General features: G+C 37.3%; 1 protein-coding gene across 1 annotated transcript in view; it reads left to right on the top strand.

Annotated features, from left to right (window-relative positions):
- The window catches only part of LOC108924242 (titin-like), a 187,098-nt gene that overhangs the window by 50,766 nt on the left and 123,040 nt on the right, over positions 1 to 13,292 (top strand). Inside the window, exons 48-82 of the mRNA XM_029247485.1 lie at positions 119 to 400; positions 499 to 777; positions 893 to 1,171; positions 1,308 to 1,586; positions 1,666 to 1,953; positions 2,070 to 2,348; positions 2,440 to 2,721; positions 2,824 to 3,102; positions 3,200 to 3,478; positions 3,562 to 3,840; positions 3,955 to 4,242; positions 4,346 to 4,624; positions 4,868 to 5,149; positions 5,379 to 5,657; positions 5,757 to 6,038; positions 6,147 to 6,425; positions 6,513 to 6,800; positions 6,917 to 7,195; positions 7,298 to 7,576; positions 7,666 to 7,944; positions 8,034 to 8,321; positions 8,419 to 8,706; positions 8,921 to 9,211; positions 9,474 to 9,761; positions 9,942 to 10,058; positions 10,206 to 10,491; positions 10,607 to 10,790; positions 11,012 to 11,095; positions 11,356 to 11,623; positions 11,747 to 11,782; positions 12,370 to 12,579; positions 12,673 to 12,750; positions 12,846 to 12,872; positions 12,986 to 13,042; positions 13,152 to 13,196. Of these exons, the coding sequence (XP_029103318.1) occupies positions 119 to 400; positions 499 to 777; positions 893 to 1,171; positions 1,308 to 1,586; positions 1,666 to 1,953; positions 2,070 to 2,348; positions 2,440 to 2,721; positions 2,824 to 3,102; positions 3,200 to 3,478; positions 3,562 to 3,840; positions 3,955 to 4,242; positions 4,346 to 4,624; positions 4,868 to 5,149; positions 5,379 to 5,657; positions 5,757 to 6,038; positions 6,147 to 6,425; positions 6,513 to 6,800; positions 6,917 to 7,195; positions 7,298 to 7,576; positions 7,666 to 7,944; positions 8,034 to 8,321; positions 8,419 to 8,706; positions 8,921 to 9,211; positions 9,474 to 9,761; positions 9,942 to 10,058; positions 10,206 to 10,491; positions 10,607 to 10,790; positions 11,012 to 11,095; positions 11,356 to 11,623; positions 11,747 to 11,782; positions 12,370 to 12,579; positions 12,673 to 12,750; positions 12,846 to 12,872; positions 12,986 to 13,042; positions 13,152 to 13,196 (8,166 nt within the window). The remainder of the gene's footprint in view (positions 1 to 118; positions 401 to 498; positions 778 to 892; positions 1,172 to 1,307; positions 1,587 to 1,665; positions 1,954 to 2,069; positions 2,349 to 2,439; positions 2,722 to 2,823; positions 3,103 to 3,199; positions 3,479 to 3,561; positions 3,841 to 3,954; positions 4,243 to 4,345; positions 4,625 to 4,867; positions 5,150 to 5,378; positions 5,658 to 5,756; positions 6,039 to 6,146; positions 6,426 to 6,512; positions 6,801 to 6,916; positions 7,196 to 7,297; positions 7,577 to 7,665; positions 7,945 to 8,033; positions 8,322 to 8,418; positions 8,707 to 8,920; positions 9,212 to 9,473; positions 9,762 to 9,941; positions 10,059 to 10,205; positions 10,492 to 10,606; positions 10,791 to 11,011; positions 11,096 to 11,355; positions 11,624 to 11,746; positions 11,783 to 12,369; positions 12,580 to 12,672; positions 12,751 to 12,845; positions 12,873 to 12,985; positions 13,043 to 13,151; positions 13,197 to 13,292) is intronic.

Raw genomic sequence — 13,292 nt, 5'->3', positions numbered from 1 at the left:
TTTCATTTTTACCTTTTTTTTTTTTTTTTTTTTTTTTTTTGCTGTCAGCTTATTTTGCTTTCTTTCTTTTAAGTTCTTCATAATGTTTTGCTATTAAATTAATCTCCTGTCCTTCCAGAACCGCCAAAGTTCGTAATGAAGCTTGAGTCTTCCAAACTTGTAAAAAGTGGAAGTACGATTATCTTGGAATGCAAAGTAACTGGCAGTCCCACAATCAAAATTAAGTGGTTCAAGAATGAGACTGAAATCACTTCTGATGATAAATACCAAATGACCTTCAGCAACTCGGTAGCTACTCTACAGATTGTCAAGAGCGCTGTTGATGACAGTGGCCACTACATTTGTGAGGCATCTAGTGAAGCCGGTTGTGACCGATGTAACTGTGTAGTTACAGTCAAAGGTCTGTATGAAATCTTTTAAAATTAATTTTGGTACATACAGTATAACTTATAGAAATTGTTTTGGCAGATGGCATGAATTTTTATGTTTTTATTTTAGAACCACCAACATTTTTGAAAGCCTTTGAATCCAAAGAAGTTGTGAAAGGTTCTGATGTTGTGTTGGAAGGAAATATCTCAGGTTCATCTCCTTTTGAAGTTACCTGGTATAGAGACAATAAGATAATAAGAAATGATAAGAAACACAAGATAAACATATTTGAAGATGCAGTTGCCCTCCAGATTCTGAAATGTGAAGTCGGAGATGTTGGAAATTATCAGTGCATAGTTACAAATGAAGTAGGAGAGTCTTCTTGCGACTGTCAGGTGGCATTGAAAGGTTAGTTGGTGATTAAAGTTGATTCATTTTTGGTAATGCATATTCGTGGAAATTGTTTTAACGTTGGGTTTTATACACATTGTCAGCTGCTGTCCTTTTTTGATTTTTTCACTAGAACCCCCAAGTTTTGTGCAAAAAATCGAGAACATAAATTCTGTTGTAGGCAGTGAAATAACAATGCAGTGCTCTTTGAAGGGATCTTTGCCAATTGCTATTTTGTGGCTAAAAGATGATCGTGAGCTTAAAGAAGATGAAAACATAAAGTTTTTTTATGAGGATCAAACAGTGCAGCTGCATATCACAAATATTCAACTAAAACATGAAGGGAAGTACATTTGCCAGGCAAAGAATGAAGCTGGAAGTCAAAAATGTTCTGCCTCGTTGATTGTTAAAGGTTAGTTGTAAATATTAATTAACCAGTTAATCATTTGTTGGTATTGAGCATTGATATCTAAAGAAAATCAGAATCTTTATTTCCCCGATTAATGTTTTCATATATTTTTTTCTATTTTATTATTTTGTTTCTTTAGAACCAGCTCACATTACTGAAAAAGCAAAGTCTATTAGTGTTACAGCTGGGGATCCAGCCACACTGGAGTGCAGATTTTCAGGAACTAAAGTTCTTAAAGCCAGGTGGCTTAAAGATGGGAAGGAGTTGACAACTGGTCAAAAGTACAAGGTTCATCACACAGATAAGAATTCAATGTTAAAGATTCTTTCTGCTGACAAGAGAGATGGTGGAGAATACATTTTTGAGATTTCCAATGATGTTGGTAGCAGCACTTGTGAAGCTACAGTCACAGTTTTAGGTTAGTATGTTGGTGAGTGTCGGTTTTTTAAAGTTTCGCTTTATATGAATTCTAACTCAATTTCCTTTATATTATACAGATCAAATAATCAAGCCATCTTTCACAAGGAAACTGAAATCAGTAGACAGCATTAAAGGGTCATTTGCCCATCTGGAGTGCCTGATCTCTGGTTCTCTCCCTATAAATGTATGCTGGTACAAAGATAATAAGGAGATAACAGCTGATGACAAGCACAAATGCACTTTCTTTGAAAACACAGCATTTCTGGAGATCAGCCGACTCGATAGCTCAGACTCTGGCAGTTACACATGCATTGCCAAAAATGAAGCTGGCAGTGACCAGTGCTCTGGCACGTTGTTTGTTAAAGGTTTGCAGATTTTGACTTTTTTCTTTTTTGAGATATTGATCACAATTAGTGATTTATTATGAATTACAAAACAAGAAAATTTGTGATGCTCAATTTTTTTCTTTATTCACCTGTAGAGCCCCCTATTATTTTAGAAAAGCCTAACTCTGCTGATGTCTTGCCTGGATCAAGAGTGCAATTCAGTGTACTGTTTAGTGGTACTCCACCACTGACCATTAAGTGGTTCAAAGACAGTAAGGAGATTTTATCCAGCTCCCAATGTGCCATTCAGAAGGATAATACCTCCAGTTTACTGGAGTTGTTCTTTACGAAGACATCCGATTCTGGAGAGTACTCGTGTGAAATCTGCAACGATGTTGGCTCTGAATTTTGCCAAGCAGCGCTCTTTGTGAAAGGTTATTAATTGCACAGATTCCTTTTCTACAAATTCATATTTCTTAAATATGCCTTGTAAATAAATTTTAACATGTATGGCTTCTATTTTAGAGCCTCCAAAATTCACCAAGAAACCCGAGAGAATAACGGTAACAAAAATTGGACAAACTGTGAGATTTGAATGCCAGGTGGTTGGCACACCTGAAATAGACATCTACTGGTTTAAAGATGGAAATGAGATCAGTCCCAGTGACAAGTTTAAAATGTCATATGAGAACTCCTTGGTGAGCTTGGAGATATTGTGTACTGAAACTAAAGACAGTGGAGTATATTACTGTGAGGCACGCAATGAAGCAGGTAGTGAAAGCTGCAGTATGGAGCTGAAAGTGAAAGGTTGGTGTCTATAGTTCATGCAACATTATGTTCTGGTGTATATCTTAATGTGTGCACTGTGTTGATTGTAGTAATTCATTTAATTATGTTTTTTCATTTCAGAGCCCCCTGCTTTTGTACAGGAATTAACACCTCTCGAAGTCGTAAACGGCTCCGATGCCTCTTTCAAATGCCAAGTTACAGGCACGCCTCCGTTTGAGGTGTCTTGGCAAAAAGATGCTAAAGAAATCACACCTGACAAAAGGCACATAGTTTTACAGAGCAATGGTTTTGTCAGCTTTGCAATACTGAAATGCGAGGCATTAGATGTTGGTGACTATCAGTGTACTGTCGCAAATGAGGTGGGAAAATGCTCTTGCGCAGCTGCGCTGCGCACGAAAGGTTAGTTTCTTACAATGTATTAAAAATAATGGATCCTTTGTGGTTATTGGTTAAAATAAAATATAAGTAACTTTACTTTGTAATACCCCAATATCAGAACCGCCATCATTCGTGAAGAAGATCCAGAATGTTGCTGTTTTCTTGGGAAAAACGGCTGAATTTCAGTGTGTTGTGGCGGGTTCACCTCCACTGACTGTGCAGTGGCAAAAAGATGAAGACTGGCTTGTGGAAGATGCTAATATTGAACAGAAGTTTGAGGACAATACTGCCTCTCTAAGAATTATGGCTTGTGAGGCTAGCCATAGTGGGAGATACACTTGTCAGGTCACGAACGAGGCAGGGCTTGTGAAGAGCTTTGCGACCCTTGTGGTGCAAGGTTGGTGCAAAGTTTTTAGAATATATGTGTGCTTACCAAGTACTCAGTTGAAATCATTAATGCTTATCTTGTATTTGTTTTAGAACCACCCCAGATTACAGAAAAACCCGAGATGATAAATGTGACAGCTGGCGATCCTGTCAGTTTCGAATGCAAAGTGTCTGGCACTCCAGAGCTCAAAGTCAGATGGCTAAAAGATGGAAAAGAGCTGACATCCAGCAGACACTACAAACTCAGTTTTGAAAATAATATCAGTAGTTTTAAAATTCAGTCTGCGCAGACTGGTGATGGTGGAGACTATATGTTTGAAGTTGCTAATGCCTTTGGAGTGTGCCATTGCAAAGTCACTTTAGTTGTACTAGGTTGGTGCACATTTCTTAATATACAGTAAATCCAGAAGAAAATCACAATGTTACTGAGTTCTTAAGAAACAACACATTCAACTGAAAATATTCTTTGTGTTTTCTTGAAAACAGAACAAATCATTGCTCCTTCCTTCCTCAAACCACTGAGGGAAATGCATGAAGTTTTGGGATCTTTTGTGAAAATCCAGTGCACATTCTCTGGTTCTCTTCCAATTTCTGTCGAATGGCAGAAAGATGGTAATATAATTTCTGCTGGAACAAAGTATAAACTTCTTCAAGAAGACAACTATGTGTCCTTGGATATAGAGCACTTAGAGAAAGCTGATGGCGGTGAATATGTTTGCAAATTGACAAACAAAGCAGGAACTTGTGAATGCAGGGGTTCGCTGATAGTAAAAGGTCAGAATGATAAACTTAAATATATAAAATCTGACACATCTGTTTTAAAGTTGCCAGTTAACTATCTTTGTGTAATGTTTTTCTTTTCCTGAAACATTTTTAGAGCCACCAGGTTTTGCTTTAAAACTGGAACCTCAAGCCGTTCTTCCTAATTCTACGGTGCGATTTAAGAGTACTTTGAAAGGAACACCTCCATTTACAGTGAAATGGTTCAAAGAAGAGACAGAACTGATTACTGGACCCTCATGTTTTACTGGATTGGAGGGGTCTTCATGCTTTTTAGACCTTTATACTGTCGGAGTGCCGCAAAGTGGGATTTATACTTGTCAAGTTAGCAACGATGCTGGTACAGCAAGGTGTACTGCTGAATTACTGGTGAAAGGTTGGAATCTTCTCTTTTTTTGCTCTGTCATTACTTAGTTATGACTCTTTCATTCCTATCTCTTTACGCTCAGTTGCCACATCTTTCTCTAAAGATAACCATGTCTTTTGTCAGAAAGCAATGAGAAGCATGTCTTCTTTTGTTTTGGCGACAATTGTCAAAATGTGATTCTGCGGTCTTATTTCTTTGACTTAGTGTTTCCTGTACATTAATAATGTTTGTTTTTTTTTTTTTTTTTTGCAGAACCTCCAGAATTTGTACTGAAACTGCCACCCACTAAGTTTGTCAAACAATATGAGGCACTGCGTCTTGAATGCAAAGTGATTGGCACTCCCTTAATTCGAATATTGTGGTACAAGAATGAAAATGTAATTGCTGAAGGTGGAAACTACAAGATGTCATTTGTAGACTCAGTGGCAGTTCTCGAAATTCCCATCTCAAGATTTGAAGATGATGGCATCTATACATGTGAAGCTCAAAATGATGCTGGAAGCATTAGCTGTAGCACAACACTCATCGTGAAAGGTTAGATCTAGAACATTTTTTACATCGATCAGGATCAGGTTTTAATCTCATTTTTCAGAACTGCTGTAGCTGTAGGCTTAGTTTCATATTGGCTTTTTGTGAAATTATGTGATTGCAACATTTAACATTTAGACCTTATTTTTCAGAAAATTTGGCCATGTTTGTTTGTCATTATTTTCTTCATGACTGAGTTATATGGTCATGTCTTATGAAAAATGTTGCTTTTTAGATCCACCATCTTTCATCAAAGTACCCACATCTGTGGAAGGCACACGAGGAAGAGATGCAAGTCTTGACTGTGAGCTAAAAGGAACTCCACCTTTTGAGATCACCTGGTACAAAGATAAAAAGCCCGTCAAGGAGAGTAGAAAGTACAAGTTTGTTCTTGAGGGTTGCTCAGTTACTCTGCATATTCTCAGTTTGGATGCCTCTGATGTTGGTGAATATCAGTGCAGAGCATTGAACAATGTAGGAAGTGACACCTGCAGTAGCACAGTTAAACTTAGAGGTCAGTGAAATGCACTTAAATCGTTGTTGTTTGTATTTAGTTTACACTGACTTCTTTTCACCTTAATGGTTTATTTAAAAACCATTCCCTGGTTTTCAGAGCCACCTGTGTTTGTGAAGAAATTGTCCAATCTGTCAGTCATTTCTGGTGAAGAGGCAACATTTATTGCCACTGTCAAAGGCTCCCAACCAATGACGGTGTCTTGGGTGCAAGACAAAGACCATGTTCTGAGAGATGGTGACAACAGAAAAATTACCTTTGAAGATAACCAAACCACCCTAAGAATTTTTAAGGCTGATGAAACCTGTGCCGGCAAATACACATGTCAAGTTAAAAATGATTCCGGAGTTGTGGAGTCTGTTGCTAAGTTAACTGTGCTAGGTTAGTACACGCATTGAAGAACATATTTTAATGCTATAGATGTTTAAGCAATGAGTAAGCCTTCTTTTGTTCTTTCATGTTTATGAAAATGATTTTCCCTGTTTTCAGAACCTGCATCAATTGTGGATAGACCTGAGTCCTTCAGTGTCACAGCAGGAGACACAGCTGCATTAGAAGTTACAGTAGCTGGGACACCAGAGCTTAAACCAAAATGGTTTAAAGATGGGGTAGAACTGTCCTCTGGCAAAAAGTACAAAATTACCTTCTCAAAAATGGTGTCTACTCTAAAGGTCCTTTCAGTAGAGAGTCTTGACTCTGGAGAGTACACATTTGAAATTAAAAATGAAGTTGGGTGTGACCTCTGCAAAATCTCTCTGACTGTCTTAGGTTAGTTCGCATATTTTATGGTGTCATTCTATTCTGGTTTTTTGTTTTTTTTTTGAGCTTAAAAACAGTAACCATCTCTTTAAACAGATAAAATCATACCCCCAACGTTCATACGGAAGTTGAAGGACTCTCATCTGATCGTGGGTAAGCCTGGCCAGATGGACTGTAAAGTCTCAGGTTCACCGCCTTTCATTATTTCTTGGTACCATGATGGAGAAGAGATAACAAGTGGACCAAACCATGAAGTTGCCTTTTGTGACAACACTTGCACCTTGAATATGCCCATTCTTAAACTCTCTGATTCTGGGGTTTACACATGTAAAGCTGTAAACACTGCTGGGGCCAGTGAGACAAGTGCTACTTTGTATGTAAAAGGTGGGTAATTTCTTAATAAGATGGTATAGCTTTAGTTTCATATCTAGAGTATAATGCATCCGTACATTCTTTGAGAAAATACTAAACCTTCTTTCTTAATACATTTTTATGATTAGAACCACCTTCTTTTGTTGAACGACCACAACCTTTGGAAGCACTGCCAGGCACAGATGTTACCTTTTCAGCCATTGTCAAAGGAAGTGCTCCACTTAAACTGAAATGGTTCAGGGGTAGCAAAGAGATTATATCTGGGCAAGGATGTGAAATTGCCCTTCAAGGAAATATTGCTACTCTTAAGCTGTTCAAGATTGATAAGTCCCATGCAGGAGAGTATACATGTCAAGTAATTAATGATGCTGGGAAGGAAAATTGCCCTGTCAGTCTATTTGTAAAAGGTTGGTCGACATATTTTAGTTGTTTTCTTAATATCACCTTCTTGTTATGTTTCTTCAGGATTTTTAGCGCGCGATTTATGTTTTCTTCATTGTTTCACTTAGAACCTGCACATTTTGTAAAGAAGCTGAAGGACCTGGCTGTTGAAATAGGAAAATTGCTGTTTCTTGAATGCACATATGCTGGAAGCCCAGAAATACAAGTGAAATGGTTTAAAGATGGTCATGAGCTCTATTCCTCTTACAAATATAACATCACAACCACTGAGAGCTCCTGCATACTTGAGTGTCTCAACTGTGACAAAGATGATAGTGGGAAATACTCCTGTGAAGTTTCCAATGGAGCTGGAAGTGATTCATGTCACACTCAAGTGTCCATTTTAGGTTTGTTGCCATAGAAATTGGACTGTAATTTAAACAGGTGTCTGTTGTATAATTTTCAAATCTATAACAATTTTACATCTTTACTTCAGAACCACCATACTTTATTGAAAATTTGGAACCAATGGATGTGACTGTTGGAGATGCAGTTTGTCTGAAATGCCAAATAGGAGGAACACCTGAAATTAAAGTTTCATGGTTTAAGGCAGATGGGAAAGTGCGGTCTTCTGCTGCCTGCAAAATGGAGTTCAGCAGAGGGATTGCCTGCCTGAAATTATCTAAAGTTTGCAAAAGTGATATTGGTGAATATACTTGTAAAGCTGAAAACCGCATAGGATCTGCATCTTCAAGTTGTCGCTTAACAGTGCAAGGTGATGCGCTACAGTCAAAAATTTCTTCTAAAATGACACATACAGTGCTACTGTGTATTTTTACTAATGCTTATTTAATTCTGTTTCAGAGGCTAAAACACCACCTTCTTTCCCCAAGAAAATAATGAGCCTTCAGCAGACTGAAGGACAGCCAGTTAGATTTGAATGCCGTGTTGCAGGGTCTTCTCCTATGGAAGTTTCTTGGCTTAAAGATGGTGAATCTTTACAACACGGTGATGAATACTCAATGTCTTTTGATGATAATTCCGCTGTTTTAACCATATCCAGAGGTGAAATGAGACACTCAGGGGAATATACGTGTGTCGCTACCAACAGTGTTGGAACAGCATCTTGTAGAGCCAAACTCACACTACAAGGTTTGTTTTTGTTTAGATGCGAGATGCATCTTTCTTGCTCTTCTGTCTACTGAACTGACGGTAATTACATTTCCCTGCTCTTTCAATTCACTTTTAGAACCAAGATATCCCCCGGTCTTTGATAAAAAGCTGCAGCCCGTGGAAGTTTTGGTTGGAGACAGTGTAGATCTTGAATGTCACATGACTGGATCTTTACCAATAAAAGTAACTTGGTCAAAGGATCATAAAGATATTCGTGCAGCAGGAAACTATAAAATCTCCTGTCTGGAAAACTCTCCACATCTCACTATTTTGAAAGCAGATAAAGCAGATTCCGGCCAGTACTCTTGCCATGCGAGTAACGATATCGGAAAGGACTCTTGCACCACTCAGGTTTCAGTAAAAGGTATTTTGTGATTTACATCATATTGTAATAGGTATTTCAGTCTGTGCCCAATTCTCTTATCTAATTCTCCAAGATCTTTTCATTTACAAATGCTTTCCTAATCTGTGTATTTTCCGTGTATATTTTTACTTTTGCCTTTATATTCATTGATTAATTTGTGGTTTTGAAATGATTTGCCATATTTGTAGATGTAATAAATCTTCTTTTGTTTCAGAGCGCAAAATCCCCCCATCCTTTACAAAAAAGCCTTCGGAAGTGATGGTGGATGTTGAGGGGAAGGTGGTGAAGCTAGAAGGGCGTGTTGCTGGATCTCAACCTATGAGCATTAGCTGGTTTAGAGACAACTGTGAAATCTACAGTTCTGACAATGTGGAGATCTCCTTCAGAAGCAATGTAGCTGTACTGAGTATAAAGAAGGCTCAGCTCTCGGATAGTGGCACTTACACCTGCCAAGCAAGTAATGAAGCCGGTAGTGCCTCTTATCAGGTCTCTCTTTCTATCACAGGTATAATTTTGACTTTCCTCAGCTTGTTTGGTCCACTTTAATTGTGAATTGTAGATATTCCACTGATTTGTTTACTCTTGGGCTTTATTTCTTATTCACTACATTAATTTTCTGTTTTTGAAATGCAGTTATTTTATTGATTACTTTTATATGCAATGTATTTCTTTATTGAATTCAGAAATTTTTCACAGTTTTTGAAACAGAGCTCTACACAAACTAATTTGTGACTGTGTTTGACTCACACTGCTTTTTCCCAATCCAGAGCAAAAGATGCCCCCAATGTTTGATCGCCCACTCAAAGCAGTATCAGTTAATGAGGGTGAGAGTCTGCATCTGAGCTGTCAGGTTCGGGGATCTCCACCTCTGACGATCCAGTGGATGAAGGACAGGAAAGAGATAACATCATCAGCTAATATGAGAATTACCTTTGTCGAAGGCACTGCGACTTTGGAAATCAGCGCTACTTCTAAATCAGATGGTGGTGACTATCTGTGCAAGGTCACAAATGATGCCGGAAGTGAATTCTCCAAGTCCAGGGTGACCATCAAAGGTATTCTGTATGCACATTGTACCACTATTTGTTCATGGGTACAGTTTTTGTATTGAGACTATTTATAAAAATATTAAAAGTGAAACCTTTTGCCTTCAGGTATTATTTTCAGTGTTAATAATTGAATGTCCTTCGTATAAAAAGTAATGGTCTTCATGAATCTGTGAATTTTTTATTCAGAAAAAGCAGGTGTCGCACCAGCAGCTGCTGAAGCCATGCCAGCACTTGCAAAACCTGTCAAGAAATTGGAAAACCTGTTCTTCGTTGATGAACCTAAGAGTGTTAAAGTAACTGAAAGTAGGTTCCCAAGGAATTCAAGAATGTACATTACATCAAGTACAGATTAGAAAGTGTTACCTCTTGTGTCGCACTATGTTAACTACACAATGCAAATTGCTTTATGTTTGTATATTGTCCTTACATTTTCTAATGTTTAATTTCCAGAGGGCACAGCGACATTCTTTGCTAAAGTTGGGGGTGACCCCATTCCCAGTGTCAAATGGATGAAGGGCAAGTGGAGGCAGATCACTCATGGTGGTCGCATCACTGTTGAACAGAAGGGACAGGATTGTAAGCTAGAGATCCGAGAGGTGACCAGAACAGACTCTGGCCAGTATAGATGTGTTGCACTGAACAAACATGGAGAAATTGAATGCAGTACTGACTTAAAGGTAGAGGAAAAGAAAGGAGCGACTCTTCTTGAGGGGGATTTACGAGCTAAACTGAAGAAGTAAGTATAATATATTGTATAAACAAGTTATTTTGCTGAGATGCTGCTTCTTAATAAAACATTTTCCAAAAAATGAACACATTTGATGGACTTGCTTTTTCTGCCTTTTTATTAGGACACCTTCCAAACAGAAGAGTCCGAAAGAAGCCCAAGAAATTGACATTGTTGCTTTACTGAGGAACGTGGATCCAAAAGAGTATGAAAAATATGCTCGTATGTATGGAATTACAGACTTCCGTGGCCTCCTTCAGGCTATTGAATTTATAAAGAAGGAGAAGGAACATGAAACTGGACGTGTGGTAAGGGTTTGGTGCAGTAGCTTTTGCTATTGTCTTGCTTTTCCTGTAGAATCCTTTGAATCATGTTACAGAATTATTGCGTTAGTACTGTATCTCTCCAATTAGATTATTTTTGAATTTGAGAGTTTCTGAAAAATTTATTAAAGAATACTAAGTCGAGAAGTCTAAGCATTAAGTTTTTGAAAATCTTTGAATCTTTATGTTTTTTTTTTTAAATCCAGGAAGTAGAACGTAGAGAAAGAGAATCAGATGAAGATTTGGCCAAACTGATGTCTGACTTGCAGCGAAGAATGGAACAAGCTGAGGTAAGAAAGCATAAATGTATATATGGATGTAAGACAGGAGTTATCTGCTTTGAGAGTCAGATGTCATGCTCTTTTGTCTGTTGGTCTTGGTAAATGTAAAAATAATATTCATCTAGCCTCTAAACAGAATAGAGTTGGTAAAACATCATTTAATCTAGTAGTGAAGTATAACTGAGGTGCTTTTCTAGTATGTCCATGGAAGTGTGAATATTGTTTCTGTTATCCTGCAAGAATATGAACATCTGAATATGTTTCTGCAGCCCATCACTCTGGTGAAGGACATAACAGATCAAACTACATCCAAAGATAATGAAGCAGTGTTTGAGTGTGAGATCAAGATTAATTACCCTGAGATCAGCCTTTCTTGGTACAAAGGGACTCAGAAGCTTGATACTAATGAAAAGTATGAAATCAGAGTTGTAGGTGACCGTCACATACTGAAAATCAAAAACTGTCAATCAGAAGACCAAGGAAATTATCGTGTTGTATGTGGTCCACACATCTCTGGTGCCAAATTAACAGTTAGAGGTAAGTTTCTTTTTTCTGTAGTTTGTCCATTATTGGACAAGCAGTAGAATTGCATGCTGATGTTTAAGCAATTCTAATAGAACTATTCAAATTCTTCTTTCATTTTTTTCCTCTTTTCCAAAGAGCGTGAAGTGGAGGAAGACATAAAACCTGTTTCTGGTAAGGAAGAACAGATTTGTTAATTACTCATTCAGTGTATTTCCTGCCCGATAATAATGTTTTAGAGATTATGTTTAAAGTTTCAGAAGAGACAGATTGTTATTGATAACATCCAGAAGCTGTCTATGAAAGCTCTTAAATCTGAAAACATTATACCTGCCGTGAATACAGTTCACATGATTGATTTCAAGGTTTGTATGGCACAATGTTGTACATTTGTGGAAGTTATTGCCTTACTTAATTTTAAAAACATTGCTCACTAACCTCTTTTATTTCTTACATGTTTCATGTATTGCATAGTATTTTTGTCTTTCTGTTTTTTTGTTAAACTCTTGAAATCTTTTTTTGTAATCTTCATTGTGCTTTTTTGTTTTTTGCAACTGTCATGAACTTTCTGTTATGGAATTTCTTTCTTGTTTTGTTTTCATAAAATTTTTACACCTTTTAACTTTTTATGACGTCACTTAAAGCCAAAATCATTTCTAATTTAGGCAAAATTATAACATACTCTGGTTTTATAAAATTAGCAATCTCACATGGTATTACTATCAAATTTAGCCTAATCAACCCCCGGTTATCTGTTTTAGCTGCAAAAATCCATTTCACCAAGAGTATCCAGAATATTGTGGTGAATGAACGTCAGTCAGCCACCTTTGAATGTGAAGTCTCCTTTGACAATGCTATTGTTACATGGTACAAAGCCACATGGGAACTCAAAGAAAGTCCAAAGTACAGCTTTCGAAGTGAAGGTCGCCGTCACTTTATGATCATTCACAACGTTACAGCGGAGGATGAAGGTGTGTTTAATCAAGTAAAGATGGCAGATTTTACTTTTAGTGTTCTGATAAACAAACAATGGAGACTCAGCCTTCTTCACTGATAATTTTTAGGCATGTATTCTGTTATTGTGAGATTGGAACCAACGGGTGAAGCTAAAAGCACTGCTGAACTTTACCTTTACAGCAAAGGTCGGTACCTTTAAAAGTTAGTCAGCATTCAATGAGGTCATTTTACTGTTAGCACTTCACTTGTGACATAATATTTTTGCCTGCTTCTTTCACAGAAGTTGATGTAGAAAGGGCTGGTTTTGGTGAGTATTGTGATTTTAGGTAGAAAACCTCTTAAAATAATAACAGAGTAACCTTATATTAAACAGAACTTTAAGATACTATATGCAATTGGTATATTTTTAAATTCTCTTAGATATTCCTGATTCATCGGTCGATGTTCCTGAGGTGTCATCAGAAGTCACCTCAAAAGGTAGGAATATGACATTCAACTAGCTGTTAACTAAATGGTCATAATACTGGCCAGTGTAGGGTGGACAGGGCAGAGCAATTTGTCTAATGAGGATGTCTTTTCTTTAAAGTTGATACTTCCACTGTTTACTATGAAGAGAAGATTGAAATGAGAGGTATCTTTTAAATATAGTTTTCTTAACATTTTTAATAACTATTGGCCAAAACCAATACTAATTTATCATTCTTTTTTATTTTAAATCCGTGATTTC

The sequence above is a fragment of the Scleropages formosus genome, chromosome 21 (assembly GCF_900964775.1).
Source record: "Scleropages formosus chromosome 21, fSclFor1.1, whole genome shotgun sequence".
In the NCBI taxonomy this organism is placed as follows: Eukaryota; Metazoa; Chordata; class Actinopteri; order Osteoglossiformes; family Osteoglossidae; genus Scleropages; species Scleropages formosus.
This window is presented reverse-complemented; position numbering and strand designations above follow the sequence as displayed.